The following is a 23,597-nucleotide window of genomic DNA, read 5'->3' as shown; positions in this document are numbered from 1 at the left end:
GAGGAACTGCTGAGTCAAATGGTCAGCCTAACTCGAGGGATAAAAGTCGCGTTTAAACGTCACAGTCGTCCTCAGGTATGCATTCTTTACCTGAGGAGGAAACAGAAGGAGAGAGGTTAAATAATTGGCCCAAGGTCAAAAATAATTCCAAGTGACGGATTTCAAAAGCCGCGCGGGCTCATCATGCTGCGGCAGGGATAGAATTTGCGGTTTAGGCGATTCTTTTTTTTTTTTTTTTTGATGTGTTTCTGTGGGGGAGGGGCCGGGCAGCAGGGAAGGAAACTTGTGTCGCAGCAAAGAAGGAGGAGAAGGGGAGGGAACTCATGTCAGAACCCGAGCCGACTGCGCCGAGAAAGGGTAGGCTCAGGATTCGGTGGGCCCCCAGGCCGCTGTGCGGGGCAGCTCCGAGGCTGTGACCAGCTCCAGGGAGGTTCGGCCCGCGGCCGCGCCGCGCCGGGGTGGTTGCCAAGGGTCTGCCCAGTTTGCTGCTCTAGTTGCTAGGGCCTCCATCTTGAGGCCGGTGGCTGCGACACTCCCGGAAGGGGTTGCCGAGTGGGGCATTCACTTCCGGTCTGGGGCCTGCGGCGGCGGCGGCGGCGGCGGTGGTGGCGGCGGCGGCGGCGGTAGCGGGTCGGTGTAGAAAATGGCGCTGGTGCAGCGGCTCGGGCCTCTCCCCGCGGCGCTACGGAGGGCTTGAGGCTCCCGAGCCTCACTCGCCGCGCCCCACTTGCTCGTGCACTTTACACACATGAGGTGAGCGGGGCGGGGGCCTCCCTCCGGGCGGGAGGAGCCTCGGGCGCTGCCGCAGGGCCCGCGATAGCGGGCGGCGGCGGCGGCGCCGGGCGTCCCCGAGACCTCGGGCCTCGGCGAAGGGGGCGCCGGCTGCGCCGCTGCGGAGGCCGGACGGGAGGCCCAGAGGGGTCGCGCTGCGCCGCCGGGGCCGGGCCGGGGGCTGCGGCTGGCCCGCGCCGCCTGACCGCAGTCGGGGCTGCAGCCCCGCAGCTTTGTGAGCCCCCCCGGGCTCCCTTCCCCCCGCCCCATCCGGCCCCGGCGCGAGCCTCTGCAGCAGCAGCTCCGTTTTCACGCGCATCTCTCTCTCTCTCTCCCTTTCCCCCTTTTTCTTTTCCGTTTCAGAGAATTGGAAGCTAAAGCTACCAAAGACGTAGAAAGGAATCTTAGCAGGTAAGATGGGCGCCCTTTCCGCCTCTCACCCCCTTTCATTAATCGTGTATTTCCACCCTGGCTCGCCTTTGCTGGGTTTAGAAGTTCTCCCGTGTCATTTTCTATCGCACGCAGGGAACAGACACGGAGAAGAGGCTGGAGGGAATACTGGATGGAGGAATTGCGGGGAGATGCGTAATTACGCGTGTGTTCCTTTCTTGGGCGGGGGGGTGGGGGTGGCAAAAAACAGCGAAAAGCAATTCTTGTAAACTTAGTTAAAGCATTCTCACCCTTTTAGAATTTAATTAGGGGACTTGTGCATTAATTACTATTGTAAATGGTTGCAGGCATTGTGTGACTCATGATTGAGGCGGCCCTTATGGCGGGCTGTCAAACTGTTTTGGCTTCCCCGTTATTACTTTGTAACTCAAATTGTTGCCTTTATAAAAAGATACTATGTCTTCGCTCCCCACCCCCCCCAACACATTGTAGTCAGGCGGATTCTGTTGCACTGGGAACAGTTTTGCCCTTGAACTTTACCGAGCATAGACTGCGTTTTGTTTTCTTTTGAAAATACATTTATATCTACGTTCGGTGTGTGCTCCTTTTATCAGGTGGTAAAATAATTAAAAATCTGTTCCCAGTAAGTGGTTCTCACTCCTTTTGGACCTGAGTGCTTTTGCACTGGTAACTTAAATCATCACCACAAAGGGCTTTTTTTGTTTTTTAAACGATGCCCCTATGAAAATGTCGAGCTTTATTGAGCTGTAATTGCTTAAGCATCAAGGCATTTAACTCTTTTTCACATTCATTTTCTGGTCTTACAGTCTTTTCCTTTCTTTTTCGCCGTTTTCTTTTGCATCATATTGGGACACTGAGAGAAACTTCTAGATTAGCCTAATCAGTGAGCAGCTTTTACTCGAACGAAATAAAATAAAAATTGTCTGTCTCAGGTCTTAATGTAGTTTGTGCTTGGTGATTGTAAGTTTTGTGTTTGTATTGAGGTCTTAACATTCACAATTCAAATCATCTGAATGTATTTTCAGCATATAGAATCATTTCAAATTGCTGGTCTTTGGGTTATATAGATATTAATTTGTTAAACTGGTCATTAAAGAATCTGTTCAGTCAGTGAAGGATGGTCGTCATTGGTTTAACAAATAAGAGATATTCTGTTATTCAAAATAATTACACAGTCATTTAAAGGAAATTAAGCCTGACTAAATAACCGGATATTTAAGTCTTGTTAGAAGCTATTAATGTTAAGATAGGAAACAATTAAATAAAACAGGTTGAGTTTTTAAGGTACACTTTCAGAAAGGAGCTTGGAATGTTAGTCTATTTCTATTTTTGCTTTGTCAGGTAACTATCAGTGTAATTTCTGTGGAGGTTTTCTGGGACGTAATTAAAAATTGTCTCAACCACAGGTATAATTTCTATATGCTATTACAAGTTGGATAGAACTTGGAGTCTGTATCAGCTGTGTATCAGAGTTTGAATCCCAGCTTTGTCACTTAACAATATGACCTTGACTCTAGGCAAATCACTTAGCCTCTCTCTTCCTAATCTGTAAAGGGAGAGGTTTGGGCCTGCCAGTTGCCAAGGTCTGTTAGGCCCCTTGGGTTTTATAAAAAGGAGTCAAGTGTTGTCCCTGGCCACAGACTCCATGTGCATTATAGGAGGAAGGCTGTAATGGGCACATGAATAACTAACACCGGGTAAATGATGCAAGGGTCAAAAGAAGATACCATTCCATTCATAAATTCAAAGGTCTTCAGTTGGTTAGAAGGAATGAAAAGGAAAAACAAATATAAAGGATGTTACAGGCCACTGTATACCAAGGTCCCTGTGCGAGGGGAACATTTCCTAAAGGTTAAAAGTTTTCTGAGGAGGGAGAGAAGATTAGGTGGGCAGATGCTTCCTTTGAACTCCATCCTTAGCTCTGTGCTTCCTTTTTTCCAAATAAGCAGAGTATATTTGTCTTTACCAATTTGTGCCTCCCCAGGAAGGCATTATCCTATATTCAGTTAGTAAACATTTCTTGCCCATCTTAGATGTTCCAAATGCAAGGCTAGGCACTAGGGAAGGGAAGAACGGCAGCAGCTGAGTTTAGTGGGTGTTTTCTGTCTGCCTGGCACACTTTGAAGATCTTACATCGACTCATCTGATCCTGGAACTCTCTGAGGTAGGTGCTTTCAGGATCTCGGTCTCTGTTTTACAGGTGAAGACTTTGATGCACAAAGAGATTAAGTAACTTCCAGGAGGCCACACCACTGGTAAACTGCAGGAGATGTTACGCTTTGGACTGTATTGTGTTGCCTCACAAGAGGCATGGTTCTTCACTTCCAAAAAATGTGAAAGTATCTTTGGAGAGGCAGAACCCACATATACAGGCAGCACTCCTAGATAAGAGTTTCTCATCCTGGGCACTGTTGACCTCTTTTTTGGCTGTGCCACGAGGCACCTGGGATCCTGGTCCCCTGACCAGGGATCAGACCCATGCCCCCTGCACTGGAAGCTTGGACTCTTAACCAGTAGACCCACTGTTGACATTTTGACCAGATCATTTGTTGTTTTGAAGTCTGCCCTGTGTACTACGGGATGTGTAGCAGCATCGGCCAGAAATACTCAGGTGTGACAGTCAAAAAACGCCTTAAGATACCACCAGAGGTCCCCTCGGGTGAAATCACCCACACTGTTCTAGATCTTCATGTTTCCTGAATATAACCAAACATTTGGATTTTTAACATTAAATCTGTAAGCATTAAACATCTTTTGTAATACCGTGGGACTCCAAATTCCCACTTTGTAGACCCCCTGTTTGGAAACTCCTCCAGTCTCTGAATGAATGACGGAAATCTTACTGCCATTCTCCTTTTCCTCTGCTAAGCTGCAAACCCTGAAGACAGAGTGACAGATAGCCAGAGCCAGTTAAATAAAATTGGCACAGTGGATAAATTTGGTTGCCCGCATGAGGTCAACTCTCTTAATTTACTGTCAGCCATTAAAGTTGTCACTTTTTGTCAGTATCCTGGCATTCAAAAGACAAATATGTAATGTAGTGTCTAGATACGGGAGATCACCACTGAAACTAAATTTTAAAGAATGGAATCCATTTTAGAAGGTAGAGAAAAAGGCAGTGTAGGAACAACAGCAGAAATAAAGGTACGACATCCAGAAAGTATAGGCAATTGTGAAACAGCAGTAAGTAGTTCAGTTGCATTGGTGTGTAAGGGTGGGGGCAGGGGTAGAGTTTCTTGAATATCTGGTGAAGGATATTTTGCATAAATCTTACATCGTGGGAAGCTAGTACGAAGCTTTTAGGTAGGGTGGTGATAGGATAGAAAAATGATAACTAGTGATCTGGGCAAGAGGTGAGGATGACCTGAATTAAAGTGGTAGTAGAAAAGCAGGAGTGTGATTACTCAAGATGTTGAATCTGGGGTTTGGCACCTACTTACTGGAATTAGGTGTGAGAGGAGTCTTAGAACTGCAGGAGTCTTGGGACTTGCCTGGCCATCCAGTGGTTAGGAATCTGCCATCAAGTGCGGGAGACTTGGGATCAATCCCTGGTAGGGGAACTAAGAGCCTATGTGCTTTGGGACGGCTCAACCCATGGGCAGCAGCTGTTGAGCCTTCGAGCTCTAGAAGCTGTGCACCACAACGAAGACCTGATGCAACTAAATTTTTTTAATTAAAAAAAAAAATCCACTAAATATACAGGGGTCTCCGTCTTGGGTGAAGGGGAGATTGGCTCAGCCTCTGAATAAAATAAATGTGAGAACAGACATCAAGGTTTGGGGAAAAAAGACGATAAATTACAGTTTATGGTTTAAAAAAAAAAATCCCTTCTAATTCAACGTATCTAACTTTAAAAAGTAAGTATATGTGTGTGTATATAAAGTAAATTCATATATAAATAAATTATATAATGTATATAAAGTACACATATAAATTAAATTTTGTAAATTATATGTATGTATATAGGAAGCCAAAATGATAAAATCATTGTGTATTTAGATCTAGACCATAACACCAGCCAATATTTGGATCCCTTCGTTTTACAAGTGTGAAAGCTGTGGTCAAGGTTATAGTCTCTAAAATGACAAATCTGGGATTCAGACAGACCTTTTGACTCTTCAGGCTTCAGGTACTTCAGGCTAGGCAGTATTTTATATTGCACAATAGGAAAAAAGGTAACTTGGATTTCTTCTTTCTTTCTGAAAATAGAATAATTACCTCAATAGACTATTTTGTGACCATTTTACTAATGTAGTGTGTGTTATCTGAGGTAGAAGTTACATGCTTTATGTTATGCTGATTTTTTTTTACCCCCTAAAACCAACCATTAAATGCCATCACATGAGAGAAGTTGTTAAAGATTCTGCATACTGTATAATGTAGCATCTAACCTGGAACGTTTTTATCTGAGACACCTTTACCTGGGATGTGCTAAGAAAAGACTAGAGAAAGCAGGTGTGAACTTCCTAGATAGGGTGCTCTTGGAATTCACCCAACTTTATTTGGGGGGAGAAGCTTCTGATTTTGTTCAATTTTTGTGTTGCTTTCCTGTGATGTGCTTTGTAGGCCAACAATTTCATATTGATAGGTTTCTTTCTAGCTTTATTTTGAAGCTATTTGGTACATCAGTTGGTAGAATAAATGAATCATAAAAGGTAAGCTTAATTTTAAAGTGTGTAACAACCCTCTATGGAAATTTTAAATATAAACATTAAAAAACCTGAGTACCATTCTGTAACCTCTTTTGAATTTTGGTATCTGAAATAAATCTGTGAGTATAAATTACTGTCCTTTACAGCTCCGTTTCATGACAGTCTTAAAAGTATTGCCCACAGTTGGAAAGACTTAAATATGGCTGTATATGTTCTGCTTAGGTTAACTTATGATGTCTCTCACTCAAAATCAAGAAAATGTCCTCCCATTTAAAAATTTTTAAAAATCATCCTAATCTTGATTAAAGTAGCAAGAAGAGTGCAGTGAACATTTGTATCTCCACCTAGGTTTACCAGTTACTAGTATTTTGCCACATTGGTTTTATCATGCCATCACCCGTAAATAAAAAACAAGGGCATTCTGTGTAACAGCAATCAAATAGATCACAGTTGGAGAGGTTTAGCTTTGTTACAGTACTATTTGGTTCATATTCAGATTTTCCCAGTTGTCCTGATAATGTCTTGTCTTCTTTTTTCTCAGTTCCTTAATCCAGGGTTGCATTTAGTTGTCTTCACTTCCTTCCATCAGGAGCAGTTCCTTATCCATTTCTTGCCTGTCCGTGACTGACACTCTGGTATAGTCTGGACTAGGTGTGTTTGGGACTTGAGTTTGGGTTTGCCCCGTGGTCTCGGTGTGATTAGGTTCAGGTAGGCCTCTTTGGCAGCAGTGCCACGTAGCTGACGTGTTCCTTGTCAGGGCCTCCCGTCAGGCCCTCCCCGCCACTCGGAAGGAAATGAACTGAAGGTTTACCCAGTACTTTTACCTTTACACTAACTCAGTGTTTTGTTTTGTTCTGTTTTTCATTTTAGGATGTGCCAAACAATTAGTTGAAGCTGAGGTATAATTTTAAATAGTTGAGGTTACAGTAATTACAAGTCTTTTTTAAATTGGCCAACTGTAATGATTGTAGCTTTTTTGAAAGATTATTCTGAAGAGAGCTTCTTTTATTGTTAGACATAAACGTTGTGTGTTTTTGGCTTTTCACCTGTAATAAACTGATAACCCTAGTAAGAAAATGAAACGTTGGGCTGGGCTTGTGATGTGCTTTCTTCAAAAGAACGCCCCTGTTGAAATTAGAGGGGCATTGTGGCACTGGAACAGTCTCTCATCTTGAATTCCGCAGGGATCACAGATGGTATGAAATAGTTCAAAAAACTGAATGTATGCTTAAAAAAAATCCTTAGAATACTTAAAAGGTTTGTGGCTTCCCAAATATTAAGAAACATTGTGTCATAGGGAGGATGATAGAGGAGCTGAATAATGTGAATAAAGAGATTTTTAAGATTTAAAAAAGAGAAAGTAACATTTGACTAAGGCATAGTTTTTCTTAAAAAAAAAAAACCCTCAAACAGCAACAATGTGAAAATAAAAGAGTTGACCCTCAGGGAGTTGGTTCCAAAACCCCCAGCCCAGCCCGTTCCAAAATCCAAAGATGCTCAGATTCCTCATATAAAATAGCATAGTGTTTGCATATAACTTACACACTTTCTCCCTTATATTTAAATCATCTTTTAGATTACTTATAATACTTTATTCAATGTAAATACTATGTAAATAGTTGTAAATACAGTGTAAATGCTATGTGAACATTTGCCCATGTATAGGTATTCAGGTTTTGCTTTTTAGAACTTTCTGGAATTTTTCCTGATCCTTGGTTGATTGAATCTGAATTTGAAACTTGGGCTTTGGGAGCCCAACTGTATAATTTAAATGTCCTATCAAGGTGGTCTTGAATAGCATACTCTGTGTGAGCTGGTTGTGAAGCAGAAATCCTGGCGTTTCTACTCTTTTAACAGGGAAAAGGCATTTTGAATTTTAGTGTGTTGTGTGACCATGACTCAGCTGACTTCCCGTTTCAAATGGAATGTTCAAAACAGATTGAAACTTGGTTAAGGAATTTTATACTTTGAACCTTACAAGATATTTTCTGCAAACATCAATTGATTAGATTTTGTATAAAAACAAACACGATGAAACCAAGTCATTTGTTTTGCTGTTCTTACTAGTAATTTTGAGTCAGCCAGCATTGATTGAACGGCTTGCTGCAGTGATACTGAATATTTTTTTACAATTTTGACATCTGTGTTTTGTTGACTTTGGTCTCTTTTTTCTCTTGTTCTTTTGGAGTATCCCCATAAAACACTGGAACACAGTGCTGTGTGGTGTGAAATATGCACTAATTTTAAATGTGTTTTAAGCATTACTTCACCGTGTCAGGGGCTTCCCTGGTGGCTCAGACAGTAAAGAATCTGCCTGCAGTGCGGGAGACCCAGGTTTGATCCATGGGTCAGGAAGATCCCCTGGAGAAGAGAATGGCAACCCACTCCAGTATTCTTGGCTGGAGAATCCCATGAACAGAGGAGCCTGTTGGGGTCCTCAGTCTATGGGGTCACAAAGAGTTGGACACAACTGAGCAAATCTCTGTTTGTTGCTGTTAATTGACCGTGCAAGGATGTCAGAGAAATATGTTTCACTTAATATTCTACTTGTGAGTCCCTAGATGATGTGAGGCACATAAGTGAGAATCTCACTGTGAAAAGCTAGAAGGGAATGTAAAATGTGCCTTCTCTACATTGCTGCAAGTTAATCATGCTCAAGCTGCAGTTCTCAGCCTGTCACTTAGAAACCTCCACCACCTCCCTAGTGACTCTGGAATTGAAGCCCAAACTCTTGTCTGTGCTAACCTTATCTGTTTAGCTTTATCCCTTCTACCTCTTGCTCTATCCTCTGTTCCTCCTTCTCTGAATGTCTTCTTCAATTTCTCCCTCAAAAAAATTTTTTTCTAACACTTTCACATAGCATAAAGTAAACCCTTTTAAAGTGTATGATTCATTGGTTTAGTTTATTTGCAGAATTGTGCAATCATCACAGCTCCCTAATTCCAGAACATTTTTTATACCCCCCCCTCCCCCCACCCCTCAAAAAATAACCCATACTTACTATTGATCACTCCCCCTTCACCCCACCTCCGGCCTCTGGCAAACCACTAGTCTATACTCCGTCTGTATGGTTTTGCCTCTTCTGGACATTTTGTATAAATGGAATCATAATATGTGACCTTTTGTCTTGCTTGTTTCACTAAGCATGTTTTTACAGTTCATGCATGTTGTGGCATGTATCGGTACTCCATTCTTTTTATGGGCAAAAAATAATCCATTGTGTAGCTATACCACATTGGGTTTATCCATTCATTAGTTGGTGCGCATTAAGGTCGCTTCCACTTTGGGGCTATGATGAATAATGATGCTGTGACCATTCATTTACAAGTGTTTGTGTGGACGTGTGTTTTCAGTTCTCTTGGTACGCACCTAGGGGTGGAATTTCGAGGCATATGTTCTATGTTTTAACTTTCTGAGCAACCACCAGCCTTTCCAAAGCAGCTGCACCCATTTTCCATTTCTGCCAGCAGTGTATTTCATTTTCTCCACGTCCTCACCAATGAGTGGTATCTCATTGTGATTTTGATTTGTGTTTCTGTAATGACTGATAATGCTGCACATCTTTTCATATGCTTACTAACCATTTGTGTATTTGATTTGGAGAAATGTCTATTCAAATCCTGTGCCCATTTTAAATTTGGTTATATTTTATTGTTGAGTTGTCAAGAGTTCTTTATATGTTCTACATGCAAGTTCTTCATTGGATTAATGATTTACAAATATTTTCTCCCATTCTGTGGGTTGCCTTTTCACATTCTTGATGTCCTCTGAAGCACAGAAATTTAAAATTTTGGTACAGCCAGTTTGCTGTCTTAAACTATTTTAAAATTTTTATTTATCTCTAATTGGAGGATAATTGCTTTATAATGTTGTGTTGCTTTCTGCCATACATCAACATGAGTCACAGCCATAGGTGTACATATGCCCCCTCCCTCTTGAACCTACCCACCCCATCCCACCCCTTTAGGTTGTCACAGGGCACTGCTTTGAGCTCCCTGTGTCATAGCAAATTCCTGCTGGCTATCTGTTTACATACAGGAATAGATATGTTCCCATGCCACTCTCAGATTATCCCACCCTCTCCTTCCCCCACTGTGTCCTCAAGCCCGTTCTCTATGTCTGCATCTCCATTGCCATCCTACAAGTAGCTTCATCAGTACTTCTAGAAAGTATCATCTTTCTAGATTTCCATATCTATGCATTAATGTATGATACGTCTTTCTCTTTCTGACTTCACTCTTTTTTAATAGGCTTTAGGTTCATCCACCTCATTAGAACGGACTCAAGTGCATTCCTTTTAATGGCTAAGTAGTAGTCCTGCATTGGAGAAGGAAATGGCAACCCACTCCAGTGTTCTTGCCTGGAGAATCCCGGGGACGGGGGAGCCTGGTGGGCTGCCATCTATGGGGTCGCACAGAGTCGGGCACGACTGAAGCGACTTAGCAGCAGCAGCAGCAGTATTCCATTGCATATATGTACTATAGCTTCTTTGTCCAGTCACCTGTCAATGGACGTCTAGGTTGCTTCCATGTCCTAGCTGTTGTAAATAGCGCTGCAGTGAACACTGGGGAACATGTGTCTTTTTCAGTTGTTGTTTTCTCAGGGTATATGGTGGAAAAGGAAATGGTGACTCACTGCAGTATTCTTGCCCGGCAGTTTCCATGGACACAGGAGCCTGAGCCTGGCGGGCTGCAGTTCATGGTGTCGCAAAGAGTCGGACACGACCGAGCGACAGACACACACACAGGGTAAATGTCCAGTGTGGGATTGGTGAGTCATAGGGTAGTTCTAATCCTAGTTTTGTTTTAAAGAATCTCCATACTATTCTCCATAGTTGCTGTATCAATTTACCTTTCTACCAGCTGTGTAAAAGGGTTCCATTTTCTCTCCACCCTCTCCAGCATTTATCGTTTGTAGGTTTTTTGATGTTGGCCGTTCTGACAGTGCGAGGTGATACCTCATTGTAGTTTTGATCTGCCTTTCTCTGGTAATGAGCGATGCCGAGCATTTTTCGTGTTTGTTAGCCGTCTGTATGTCTTTGGGAGATGTCTGTTTAGGTTTTCTCCCTCTTTTTGATTGGGTGGTTTGTTTTTCTGGTATTGAGCTACATGAGCTGCTTGCGTATTTTGGAGATTAATCCTTTGTAAGTTGTTTCATTTGCTATTATTTCTTAAACATTTTCGAGTGTACATTTCAGTGAAATTAAGCACATTCATAATGTTGCTCCACTGTCACCACCATTGCCCTCCATAACTTCATCTTGCAGAGCAGACTCTGTACCTACTAAACAATAAAACCCCGTTCTCTCCTCCCCTCCACCCTTGGGAACCACCGTCTACTTTGTGTCTCAGTGAATCTGACTGCCCCAGGTAACTCACGTGCATGGAATCACAGTGTTTGTCCTTTTGTGACTGACTTCACTTAGCAGAATATTCTCAAGGTTCATACATGCTGTAGCATGTCATGCAATTGATTTTTGTATGTTGGTTCTATATCCTACAGCTGTGGTGAACTCATTTATATAATTTCCTTTCCAATCTTAATGCCTTTTATTTCTTTTTCTTTTCTTTTTTTATTGGAGGGTAATTGCTTTACAGTGTTGTGGTGGTCTCTGCCATACAGCAACTCAAATTAGTCATAATTTTATATATATATATTCCCTTCCTCTTGAGCCTCCTCCCCCACTTATTTTTCTTGCCTTATTTTCCTAACTAGAACCTACAGGAAAATGTTGAATAGGAGTGGTAAAAGTGAACATCTTTGTCTTGTTTCATCTTAGAGAAAAAGCATTCAGTCTTAACCATTAAGAACAATGTGAACTGTGGACTTTATCAGATTATTGAAGTTCCGTCTATTCCTGGTGTGAACATTTTTGTCTTGTCTTGGAAGGGTATTGGCTTTTGTCAGATGCTCTTTCTGTATCTATTGAGATCATGTTGTCTTATCCTTGGTTCTGTCAATGTTATATTACGTTGATTTTTGTATGTTAAACCAGCTTTGCATCCCTGGGATAAGTCTCACTTGGGCATAGCATATAGTTCCCATTATATGTTGCTAGATTCGATTTATTAGTCTTCTGTTGAGGATTTTTGAGTTTGTGGTCCCATGGGTTATTGATCTGTAGTTTTCTTTTCTTGTGACATCTTAATGTCTTTTGATACCTGGTGTGGTCTGGTCTGAAATCTGGAGTCTCGAACTGTTTGCTTTGGCATCTGCCTCATTCTGAATTGTGCGTTAATAATTGTTTCTATATATCCAGTTCCATTTTTCCTTTTTACATTTTTTCCAGTTTTTAAAAACATTTTATTTCTTTTCATTGCACTGGGTCTTGGTTGCTATGCTCAGGCTTTCTCTAGTTGCAGTGAGGAGGCTGCTGTCTAATTGTGCTGTGTGGGCTTCTCTGTTTGCAGAGCATGGGCTCTGGAGCACAGGCTCAGTAGTTGTAGCCCATTGGCTTATTTGCTTCAAGGCATGTGGGATCTTCACACACCAGGGCTTTAACCCTGTGTCCCCTGCATTAGCAGGCGGATTCTTAACTTTTGGACCACCAGGGAAGTTACTTTTCCAGTTTTATTAAGGTATGATTAACAAAGTCGATTCCGTTTTCTTTTGTCAGTACATACCTGTGTGTGTATGTTATTGAGATATAATTGACATCTGACTTCGTGCAAGTTTAATATGTACAACTTGCTGATTTGAAATATTTATATACCTGTTGACCCTCGAGAAATGTGAGTTTGAACTGTATGGTCCCGCTTATCTGTAAATTTTTTTTTCTTCACTAAATACATAGTACTGTATTACATGATCTGTGGTTGGTTGAACCTGTTGATGTGGAACTGTGGGTTTGAAGGGCCAACTGTAAAATTACATGCAGCTTTCGACTGCATAGGGTCTGTGCCTGTAATCCCTGCCTTGTTCAGGGGTCTGCTGTATTCCAGCAGGATTACCACAGAAGTATTAGCTGGCATCTCTCTCAGGTCACATAATTATCGTTTCTTTTTTGTGATGAGAACATCTAAAACCCAGTCTCTTGGCAACTTTGAAACATAAAACACAGTATCAACGGCAGTAATCACTATTCTGTGCATTAGATTTCCAGAATTTATTCCCCTTATTTGCAAATTTATTATTCTCTTTAGTTGGAAGTCCTGTTTAACAACATCTCAATTTTCCTGTCTCCTGGTCACTAGTAACCACAAGTTTGGTTTTTTTGGAGTCCACATGTATGTGATAGTCATACAGTATTTGTCTTTCTTGAACTAATTTTACTTAGCATAATGCCCTTAAGGTTCATATCCATGTTGTTGCAGATGGCAGAATTCTTTCTCAAGGCTGAATGCTACTCCTTTGTATGTATATACAGCATCTTCATTCATTGATGGACTTAGGTGGTTTCTCTGTCTTGGTTATTGTAAATAAAGCTGCAGTAAACATAAGAATGCAGGTATCTTTTGATACCCTGTTTTAATTTCTCTTGAATATATATCCAGAAGTGAGATTGCTGGATCATTAGTAGTTGTCTTTTTAATTTTTTGAGGAACCGCCATACTGTTTTCCATAGTGGCTGCACCAATTTACATTCCCACCAACAGTGTTCAGGGGTTCCCCTTTTCTCCGTGTCTCGCCAACACTTGTTACCGCTTGTCTTCCTGAAGTTAACCATTCTGGGAGGTGTGCCATTTCTGTTTCTACTGTATGCTGTCTTGTCTTTGGTATACTAACATTAACTTAGTGCGGTGCTTTGTACCTAGTCCCTTGTGGCTGATGTTCAGTATACACTGACGCGCATCTCTTAAGCACTTCCTCTGCATTACTTAATCTTCACAAGACATCTCTGAGGGAGGTAGCGTTTAAGACCTCTTATAAACGAGATGGAGGCTTTAGAGAAATTAAACAAGTTGCTTATACAGGTCGGTAGTGGAGTTGACATTTAAACCTGCTTCTCTTTTAGGTTCAGAGCCAGAGCTCTTAACCACATGCTGTGCTGCCCAGGAAATGCTTGCTTGAATAGATTGGATTTAAACTGGTCCTTAAAGAAGTAGAATGTGGGTAGAAGAAAGAGTGGGAAAAGCGGGAATTGGTATTTAATTGGAGTACCTGGTGCTGGGGGAGTGCAGTGCAAGTAGAGCTGGTTTTTGTTCCCAGAGCAGTAATTAGTTCTATTTGGAAGAGTGAGATTAACATCTGAAATAATTAGAAAAAGAGTATTGTTTAATCAGAGGTCAAGAGTGAGTTTTGTATGAGTTGGAAGGAATTATGAAGGAACTAGTAATTAAATTAAGCCTCAAAAGAGGAGTGGATTTAGGAGAGTTGTTTAGCAAACCAGATTTTGGATTGGGCTTTACCATTGTGTTGTGCTGTAATCCTTATAATCCTTTACTAGTATTATTTTATTGCTCAGATTATGAGGCCAATAGAAACCCCCTTTCAAGCTCAGCTTCCTACTTCTTTAGGAGTTCCAAACTATATATCATCTGGATCTTCATGGCTACCTCATCATATCCTATTTTTCTCTTCATGCTTAAAAGGAAGATATGCTGACTTTGAACTGTGCTTTATAGCTCAAAATCAAATGCAATATAGAAATATACAGTATTGCTGCTACCCTGACTTTTGTCCTCTTTTTCTCCACATATTTCTGTCACAAATATGTATTTTTATTAGTTTCTCTGTATGTGTGCTTCTAGAATTCCTTTATGCAAATACAAGCACGTGGGGAAGTGTATCCCTCCCCTTCTTTCAACATGGAAGGTAGGATACTGAACATTTTTTTTCCCAGTTAACTATATACCGTCCAGATCCTTTCATGTCACAACACGGAGACCTTCTTATGTGTTTTATAGCAGCATAGTGTTGCATTTTGTGGATGTATCAATATTGTTTAATGACTTGAGCTACTACTTGTGACTGTAAACAAGCTTCTCTCGTGTCACCTCATTGATGATTACCTTCTCTGATACTTTTGTTCCCTAACCCCTTTTCTATTTCCAAATAAGTACTAGTCTTCCTTATGTTGGGCTTCCCTGGTGCCTCAGATGGTAAATAATAATCTGCCTGTAATGTAGGAGACCTGGGTTTGTTCCCTGGGTTAGGAAGGTCCCCTAGAGAAGGGAGTGGCTATCCACTCCAGTATTATGGCCTGAAGAATTTCATGGACAGAGGATCCCGGTGGGCTGCAGTCAGTGGGATCATAAGAGTCGAACACGACTGGGCGACTAACACTTTCCTTATTTTCAAAAACAAAAAACTTCATTTTTATCCTGTATTTTTCATATCAAGGCTGCATTTTGAAAATCTGATCACTCTTAATTCAGTTTCTGTCTCTACTAGCTGGTGAAATTATACAGCTTTGTAGGTTACCAGCAACTTCCTGTTGTGTGGTACTAGGCTGGCTTTGGTGATTGATTCAGATGTAGGAGGACAGAAGGAGGGAGAAAGGAAAGGCTGATGAGCAGATAGGGAAAGGCTGGGAGAAAACAGAGTAAGGGAAAAACAGAGTAAGGGAAAAAGTAGGTGAACAACATTTTTGGCAGAAGATGTGAAATTATTTTCATAACTAATTGGTAACATACAATTGGCTTCTGTGTGAAGATGACCTGCCTTACAGTGACTTGTGACTGATAGGCTAGTTGGGCGCTATGGAAAGTTCCCTCTATTTTCTCTATTTCCCTTGTGACTCAGCTGGTAATGCAATGTGGGAGACCTGGGTTTGATCCCTGGGTTGTGGAGATCCCCTGAAAAAGGGAAAGGCTACCCACTGCAGTATTCTGACCTGGAGAATTCCATGGACTGTATATCCATGGGGTTGCAGAGTCAGACGCGACTGAGTGACTTTCACTTTTTATCACTTCTGTATTATCATTTCTAATAGCAGAGCTTCTATTTAGAAACTTTTGCTTTCTACAATCTGGAGTTGTCATTAGCCTATCTCTCTTGTCAATCTTATTGATATTGTCAGCTGATTCAGTTTCTTGTGATTACCTTGGATTTCTTCTTTGCTTTTCGTTTCTGCTTGCCACCATCATGGTTCAGGACATTGCACTTCTACTTGGATTACTGCAGCAGTCTTTTCACCCTGTTCTGCAGGTTTGTTTGCTGCTTTTACCCAGTGCTTTTTCTCCCCTTTTCTACCCCAGTCAGTACTGGCTCTGGATCTTGCCGTGCTAGTAGGTCTCCGTGCTTTGCTGTGTCCATGCCCTTTTGTGCTTCCTTGCCTGAAAAAGCCCCTCTCTGGCTCTGTAGAAATCCTGACTTTTCTTTAAGACCCAGATCAACTTCTTACTTTTCCCTGAAGCTTTCCTTAGCTGTAACTGTAACAGCTCATACACATATCTTGTTTTTCTAAGCTTGCTTATAGCCCCTACCAGATGATTTCTTGTTTCCGTATTTCAGGCGTGTTCACTTGTTGTTCCTACAAAATTATAGTTTAAAAATGATGAATTCTCCTTGAGTTCTCCTAGTACACAGCAGACTGCTTGACTTACAGGAATCCCCAAACACATCCTTACTGATTTATTGATTAAACATTGTGTGGGTTGTTATTAAATAATTTTGGATGGAGAGAGTCAGATCATCCAGGTACCTTGAAGGTCTGCTTCTTTGCTATGCTCTGGATATGCACTTTTTAAAATGGGATTTTCTTTTTGATTTTCTAACAAATGATATACGCTGAACTGGACCTTGACTTTTTTTTTAACTCAGTGGTGTGTCTTAGAGATCTTTCTGTAAAGCCATGTTTGTTGGGGGATCCCCAATGTCACCTTCAGTTTTAACAGTTCACTAGGAAGGCTCGCAGGATTCAGTGTATAGTCATTCTCATGGCTGTGAATCGTAAGAATGAAAGTATACAAAACAAAATCCGTAAAGGGAAAAGGCAAGTGGTCAAAATCCGGAGGAAACTAGGAGCAAGCTTCCAAGATTTCTGTCCCTGTGATGTCACACAGAATGTGCTTAATTTCTCTAGCATCAAATTATGACAACATGTGTTAAGTGTCTACCAGGAAAGCTCATTAGAAATTCAGTGCGTAGGTTTTTTTTTTTAGGGGCTGATTGTGTAGGTACCATCTACAGCCAGCCCCTTAAAAAAAGTTCATGGGGTTGCAAAGAGTCAGACACGACTGACGACTGAGCAACAATACTGAACAATTGTAGGTACCTTCTGCCTACTATGTACCAAAATTCCCAACCACCAAAAACAAAGTAGGCTTTTAGCAAAACTGTGTTGCTTGTATGTTGATTTGGGATTGGTGGGAACCTCCCTGAAATGCAAGTGCCTTGACCCCAGTCAGGAGCCAGTCTTGCAGTCCTTTCTCAGGATAGTGGTCTCAACCTGCTGTGCTAATAATAACTCTTTCCTGCACACCATGGAAATCTGTAACTCCCCTCCTTAAAAAAAAAAAAAAAAAAAAACTAATTAATGTGTAATGTTTCATGATCTGAGTACATTATGGTTTAACTTTCCCCTGTTGTTTGGTTTTTAGTCTATTTTGGTCTGTTTTGCAGTATCTGTTTTGGTACATTTTCTTTTGTAGAGGCTTCTATTGAAGTTGATCAGTGACGTTTAAAAATTTACTATTAACAGATCCTTCCAAGTTGTTCATCAGAGGCCCTTGCTAATTCATGTCCTACAGCAGTTTACAGGAGTATCCTTTGGAAGTGATTGCTTTGAATGATATTCATGTTGGGAATGAAGGGAAAGCTGACAATCAAGAATCAGGAAGAGCAGGTCCAGGAAGGGCCTTGTGGATCCCAGACTTGCTGCCATTAAGGACACTTGTCTTGCCCTTTGTCTTCCCAAGATTCTTGGTTCACAGGCTCATCTCCTTTTATCTGTCCTAATCTTCCACCTTGCTGCCTTACTCATTTGAGTGGAGGCTTGTGATTGTTTTTGTCTTTTATTATGGAAATTTTCAAACATATGCAAAAGTAGAACAGAATAAAGAGCTTTCTGTACCCATTACCCAGTTTCAGCAGTTGTCAACATTTTGTCAGTCTTGTTTCATTTTTTTCTCTTTTCCTATTTTTGGGAGGATGGAGTGCAGCCTAGAGTAGTGAAAGCAAATCCTAGACACGGTGTTTTAAAAAGCATTCATTTTTGGTACTAATTTACAAAAATAGTGCATGTGTACCATAATATTTTAAATAGGGGTTTTCTTTTAAAAAACTTAACAATTCCTTTAAATAGTGGTTCAGTTGTGAGGTTCCTCTGATGTTCCTAGTTCAGGAGGGTATACAAAACAGACAGACAACTTTTAAAAAATATGAGCTAACACTGTTCACGGTTTTACAAATTGCTTTTTTTCACTTAACAATGTTAGGGACATTCCTTCAAATCAACAGACAGGGCAACTTATTTTCAGTGCAATATGCTATGCTGTTATAGAGCCGTTTCTTTACTGATGGACATTTCAGTTTTCCGGTCATATGCGTATGGCCTTGTGTGCCAGTGCTTTATCACTGTAAGATACCTTCTGAAGCGTGGGATGGCTGGTTAGATTATGTGTAACTTTATTTATTTATTGGCTGCACCCCATGGCATGGAGGATCTTACTTCCCCCAAGTGGGGATTGAACCGTGACTCCTGCAGTGAAAGCTCGAATTCTTAACCACTGGAAGGACCGTTGGGGAAGTCTCAGATTATGCGTAACTTTAATTATTAAAACTGCTACCACAGTATTCTGCAAAAGACTATAGTAAGAGAGAACCTCTTAATTTCTCATTTTTGCCAGCACCGGATATTATTATCCCTGATTATTTTTACCAGTGAAATTAGTATAGTTTTTTTTTGCCTTTATTAGAAAGAAAACCCAGCAGTTTATTTTGGAAAAAATGTATTGAGTTGGCTTTATACTAGGAAACGCAAAGCTTAGTTCAATACTAGAAGATCCATCGACAGAGTTAATCATATCAGTGATCAAAAGTCAGAAATTCTATAACCATTTCAGTAGAGACAGAAAAGAATTTTAACAGAATATAGCATGCACTCATGACTGGATCTCCCAGCAAACCAGAAACAGAGAACAGCCTTTTACTGTTTAAATATTGAAATTTAATATTAATCTGGAAAACTTTTAATATTTAAGTTTTTGAATACTTACTCACATGGCTGAAACTTAAAATATTGAATGAAAAGGTTTATATGTTGAGAGCTCCCTTCCCCCATATGCCTAGTTCCTTCTGCCCCCTCCCCCAGTTACTGTTGGTTTCTTAGGTGTTCTTTTAGAGTCATTTTATACACATACAGGCGAATATGAATACATAGCCTCTCTTGTACTGTCAGGCAACTTGAATTTTTCATGAGTGTGTTTTTTTTTTCTTAAGGGCAAGCATTATTGCTCACTTCTGAAAGCTTTTTAGCTACCTTCATGTTTCTCTCTCTAAAAAAAGAAAAAAACTTGAACTCCTCAAACATGGACCATTTAGCTCTTCACTAGTTGTTTCTCCCACATTGCCTTCCCACAAACATTCACAAAATAAAAAGTACTAAAATTGCTGTCTTAAATATCACCAGTGTTTGGTCCCCTCTTGTTAAAACCAGTGGCTGTTCGGTCTTTGTCATGGAATCTTTTGCTGTTCTTACTCCTGATTATACCTGCATGGTGTTTGGAACTCCAGTATTTTGAGTTTCCTGTAGTATGGAGTTGGCCCAAAAGTTCGTTTGGTTTCCTATACAGTGGTTCTAATAGCTCTTAATTGTTTTTAACTTCATTGGAAACAGTTTTGTATGAGTCTGTTGTGACAGCTGTCCTATCAATGTGCATTTTTTAAAAAAAGACTTATCAACATTGGTGAGTTTTGTGTAGCCATTTTAATATTGAAGATGGAAGAAAATGCAATGCTTTTAGCATATTATAGTTTATTATTTCAAGAAAGGTAAAAAACTGAAATGCAAAAAAGATGTGCGGTGCATGGAGAAGGTGCTGTGCTTGATCCAATGTATCAAGAGTGGTTTGTAAAGTTTCTCATGCTGGAAATTTGTCACTGGACGATGCTCCACACTCCAGTACTGGTTGAAGTTGATAGTGACCAAATCAAGACATTGAGAAAAATCAATGCTATACCATGTGGGAGATAACCAATATACTCAAAATATCCATATCAAGCATTGAAAATCATTCCCACCACCTTGACTATGTTAATCATTTGATGTTTGGATTCTACACAAGTTAAGTGAAAAAAAACCTTGACCATATTTCTTCGTGCAGTTCTGTACTTAGACATAATGAAAATGTCCTGTTTTTAAAAGAAATTGTGGTGGGCGATGAAAAGTGGATGCTGAACAGTAATGTGGAATGGAAGAGATCATTGGGTAAGCAGAATGAACCACCACCAGCCACACCAAAGGCTGGTCTTCATCCAGAGAAGGTGATTTGTTTATGGCGGGATTGGAAAGGAGTCCTCTATTATGAGCTCCTTTCGGAAAACCAAGCAATTAATTCCAACAAGTGCTGCTCCCAGTTGTTGTTTTAGTCATTAAGTCATGTCTCTCTTGCAGCTTCGTGGATGGTTGCCCACCAGGGTCCTCTGTCCTGAACATGGGATTTTCCAGGCAAGAATACTGAAGCAGGTTGTCCTTTCCTTCAGGGAATCTTTCCAACCCAGTGATAGAACCTGCATCTTCTGCATTGGCAGGCAGATTTTTTATCTCTGAGCCACCAGGGAAGCCTAACTGCTCCCAGTTAGACTAACTGAAAGGAGCTTTTGACAAAAAGTGTGCAGAATTAGTCAACAGAAAACCCAGAATCTTCCATTAGGGTAACACAAGACCACATGTTTCTTTGATAACCAGGTACAACTTGTCTGGAAAGTTCTGACTCATCAGCCATATTCACCAGACATTGCACCTTCAAGTTCCTTTTATTTTGGTCTTTACAAAATTCTCTTTATGAAAAAGTTTAACTTCCCTGGAAGACTGTAAAAGGCACCTGGAACAGTTCTTTGCTAAAAAAGAAGAAAAGTTTGGGAAGATGGGATTATGAAGTTGCCTTGAAAAATGGCAGAAAGTAGTGGAACAAAATAGTAAATACACTGGTCAGTAAAATTCTTGGTGAAATGAAAAATGTGTCTTTTACTTAAAAACTGAAGGAACTTTTTGACCAACCCAATACATTCTTTTTGAAGTGTTCTTACAAAAGGTGGAAGGAAATAAAAGAATTGTGTATGCACACAGTCTGAAGAAAAAAGTGAGATGTTGTCTCACTTAACTCATTTAAAGCAAACTCTGTTGCTTCTGAAAAGAGCGCTGGTGCTTGACTTTGAGAAGTATTAGGGTGTAGGGGCGGAGAAGGCAGTGGCACCCTACTCCAGTACTCTTGCCTGGAAAATCCCATGGACAGAGGAGCCTGGTAGGCTGCAGTCCATGGGGTCGCTAAGAGTCGGACACGACTGAGCAACTTCCCTTTCACTTACTCTTGCCTGGAAAATCCCATGGACAGAGGAGCCTGGTAGGCTGCAGTCCATGGGGTCGCTAAGAGTTGGACACGACTGAGCAACTTCCCTTTCACTTTTAACTTTCATGCATTGGAGAAGGAAATGGCAACCCACTCCAGTGTTCTTGCCTGGAGAATCCCAGGGACAGAGGAGCCTAGAGGGCTGCTGTCTATGGGGTCGCACAGAGTCAGACACGACTGAAGCAACTTAGCAGCAGCAGCAGCAGCAGCAGGGTGTAGGGGAAAGGGAAGACCATGGCTTTGAGAACCTACATTGGCATCCTGACCCCACTCCATACTAGCTGTATGACCTTGGACAAGTCCCTTAACCTTTCTGAGCTTCAGTTTCTTCAATCTATAGAAGGGAAATCTGTCCCTAACATTTAAAAAAGAGTGACAAATGGGAAAATATCCATAAAATGCCCAGCATAGTCACTGTGGCGTTCCAATCACTCAGGTTTGTTCTCATTTCTAGGCCCAGAACTTGCGTTTTGAGATGCCCTGCTGCTAACTTTTAAGGGGAGAATGATTTTGCTGACTGCACTGTTCTCTTTGTGGAGTGCATATCAAATATGATGGACAATGTAGACCTATCAAATCCATCCACTCTTATTCCTTTTGATAAATAAGGTGAACAATAAACTCAAATATTTTGAATGAATTTCTGTTAGCATTTAAATTCTGGAAGTCAGTCTTTGGGCACAGGTGGTTGTGGGCGTGTGTGTGTGTGTGTGTGTGTGTGTTTTCCAGTTGGCTTTCTGAAGGAGATGTGGGAAAAGTAGGGTTAGTTGATTGTAATGACAGTTTTGAGGAGAACTTTTGTTTTTCTTATGCTTCTGGTATAATATTTTCAAGAGGGAAAATGGTTCATCTTTTAAGTACTAAAGAGGTCATTTTTGGTCTGCAAAACACTTGCTAATGTCATCAAAAGGTCTTCAAAATGAAGTTTGAGAAGGATGAAAAAAATTCCAGGTAAATAGTAAAGGAGCATCCTATACAGTAATTACAGAACAAGGAGTTCTCTACAATTCACAGGCAAACACAAAGAGCAAATGCTAACGATTCCTGATGTTTCTGCATAAGTGACCCTAAATATCTTAAAAGCGGAATGAATACAGTCTTCGAGATATCACTGAGAACTGGTGAGAAGGGTTCCTAACTAGGCATTTGAGTGCTTACTCATATGTGTTAAGAAAGCATTCTTCATTGAAGAAGCCTGATAAAAAGGTGATGAAACTGATGCACATGGTAATTTATCCCCAGTTTCTTCTTGGTGCTGAGAGAGTTTAAGTCTGTAGAGCTAGTAAACAGCTTTGGTTGAGTAACACAACAGTGATGTAATTTATTTGCCTTTGTTTACTGAAATGCTTGTTTTTCTCTTATGCTGTAGCTATCTCAGGCCTTGACTTCTAGGATTATAGTGTGCAGGCTTGCTCACTTCCATTGCCTCCCTGACACAGAATGCTAGAGAGGGAATCGTGGTTACACCTGGCTTGATCAGCCACAAGACAGTGCTACTTTGAACAGAGTGAAAGGAACGACAGCAACAGTTACCACCCTCTTCTTCCAACTTCTGATTTTAGCCGTTGTAAACTTAGCTTTACTAAATTATCATCAGTTTTACATAATGTCACTCTTTGTTTTTCACCGTCTCCCTAAGCTTAAGTTTTGGGTAATCTCAGTGTGAGTGTACCTGTAGCACCCCTTCTAGTCTCTTACGTATTTGTCTGTGTTTTCTCATTTTATCTTCTACTGCATCCCCACTGCCATATGCATTCCAGCCTTAATGAATTATTTTACAGTTTTCCAAGTGTCTAGTTCCTGTTCCTTGATCCATCTTTGCCTGGTATTGATAATGACCCCTCTGGAAATCTTCCTCAAGGGCAGAATTAGGTACTTTTCCTTTGTGTGTTGATTTTCTTTAGGTGTCTTGTGATCTTTGTTTGTCTGTTGATATTATGAATGAAGATTTAGGTTCTAGACACTAGAGTAATTAATGTAGGTAATGAGTATATTTCCTCCAATTTTGTGTAGATTTCATTACCCAGGAGCCCTGTACGTTGAACGGGCTGGAGGAGTGTTGATGGGGAGCCCTGTATGTATGAAGGGTGTTGACTGTCGGGCTTTACTTCAGTGTTTTTTTTTTTTTTATGGTTATAGGCTGAATTTGAATGCATTTGCTACCTGTGGCCGTGTAGCCATCTAGGAATGCAGACTGGATGGGAGTTGTTGAATGGTTGGGGCCTTTCTATTCCTTATGCAGTCTTTACTCCATGCTTGTTTGTGCTCAGCCAGCTCTAATCTTGGAGCCTCTCTGGAGCTGCACCAGAGG

At 40.9% G+C, this 23,597-nt stretch overlaps 1 protein-coding gene across 10 annotated transcripts in view; it reads left to right on the top strand.

The window, feature by feature from the left end:
- Positions 1–266: 266 nt before the first annotated feature.
- The window catches only part of TNRC6A (trinucleotide repeat containing adaptor 6A), a 96,415-nt gene continuing 73,084 nt past the window's right edge, over positions 267–23,597 (top strand). For 2 of the 10 annotated variants that reach the window (XM_044935784.2, XR_003106561.3), the window contains exons 1-3: positions 390–753; positions 1,135–1,182; positions 10,491–10,604. In XM_044935784.2, the coding sequence (XP_044791719.2) occupies positions 749–753; positions 1,135–1,182; positions 10,491–10,604 (167 nt within the window). In that variant the 5' untranslated portion in view covers positions 390–748. Of the gene's footprint in view, positions 358–389; positions 754–1,134; positions 1,183–3,382; positions 3,438–10,490; positions 10,605–23,597 lie in introns of those variants that run through there. The other 8 variants (XM_044935786.2, XM_044935780.2, XM_025275618.3 and 5 more) reach the window with 8 other exon arrangements.

Source organism: Bubalus bubalis, chromosome 24 (assembly GCF_019923935.1).
Source record: "Bubalus bubalis isolate 160015118507 breed Murrah chromosome 24, NDDB_SH_1, whole genome shotgun sequence".
Taxonomy (NCBI): domain Eukaryota; kingdom Metazoa; phylum Chordata; class Mammalia; order Artiodactyla; family Bovidae; genus Bubalus; species Bubalus bubalis.
This window is presented reverse-complemented; position numbering and strand designations above follow the sequence as displayed.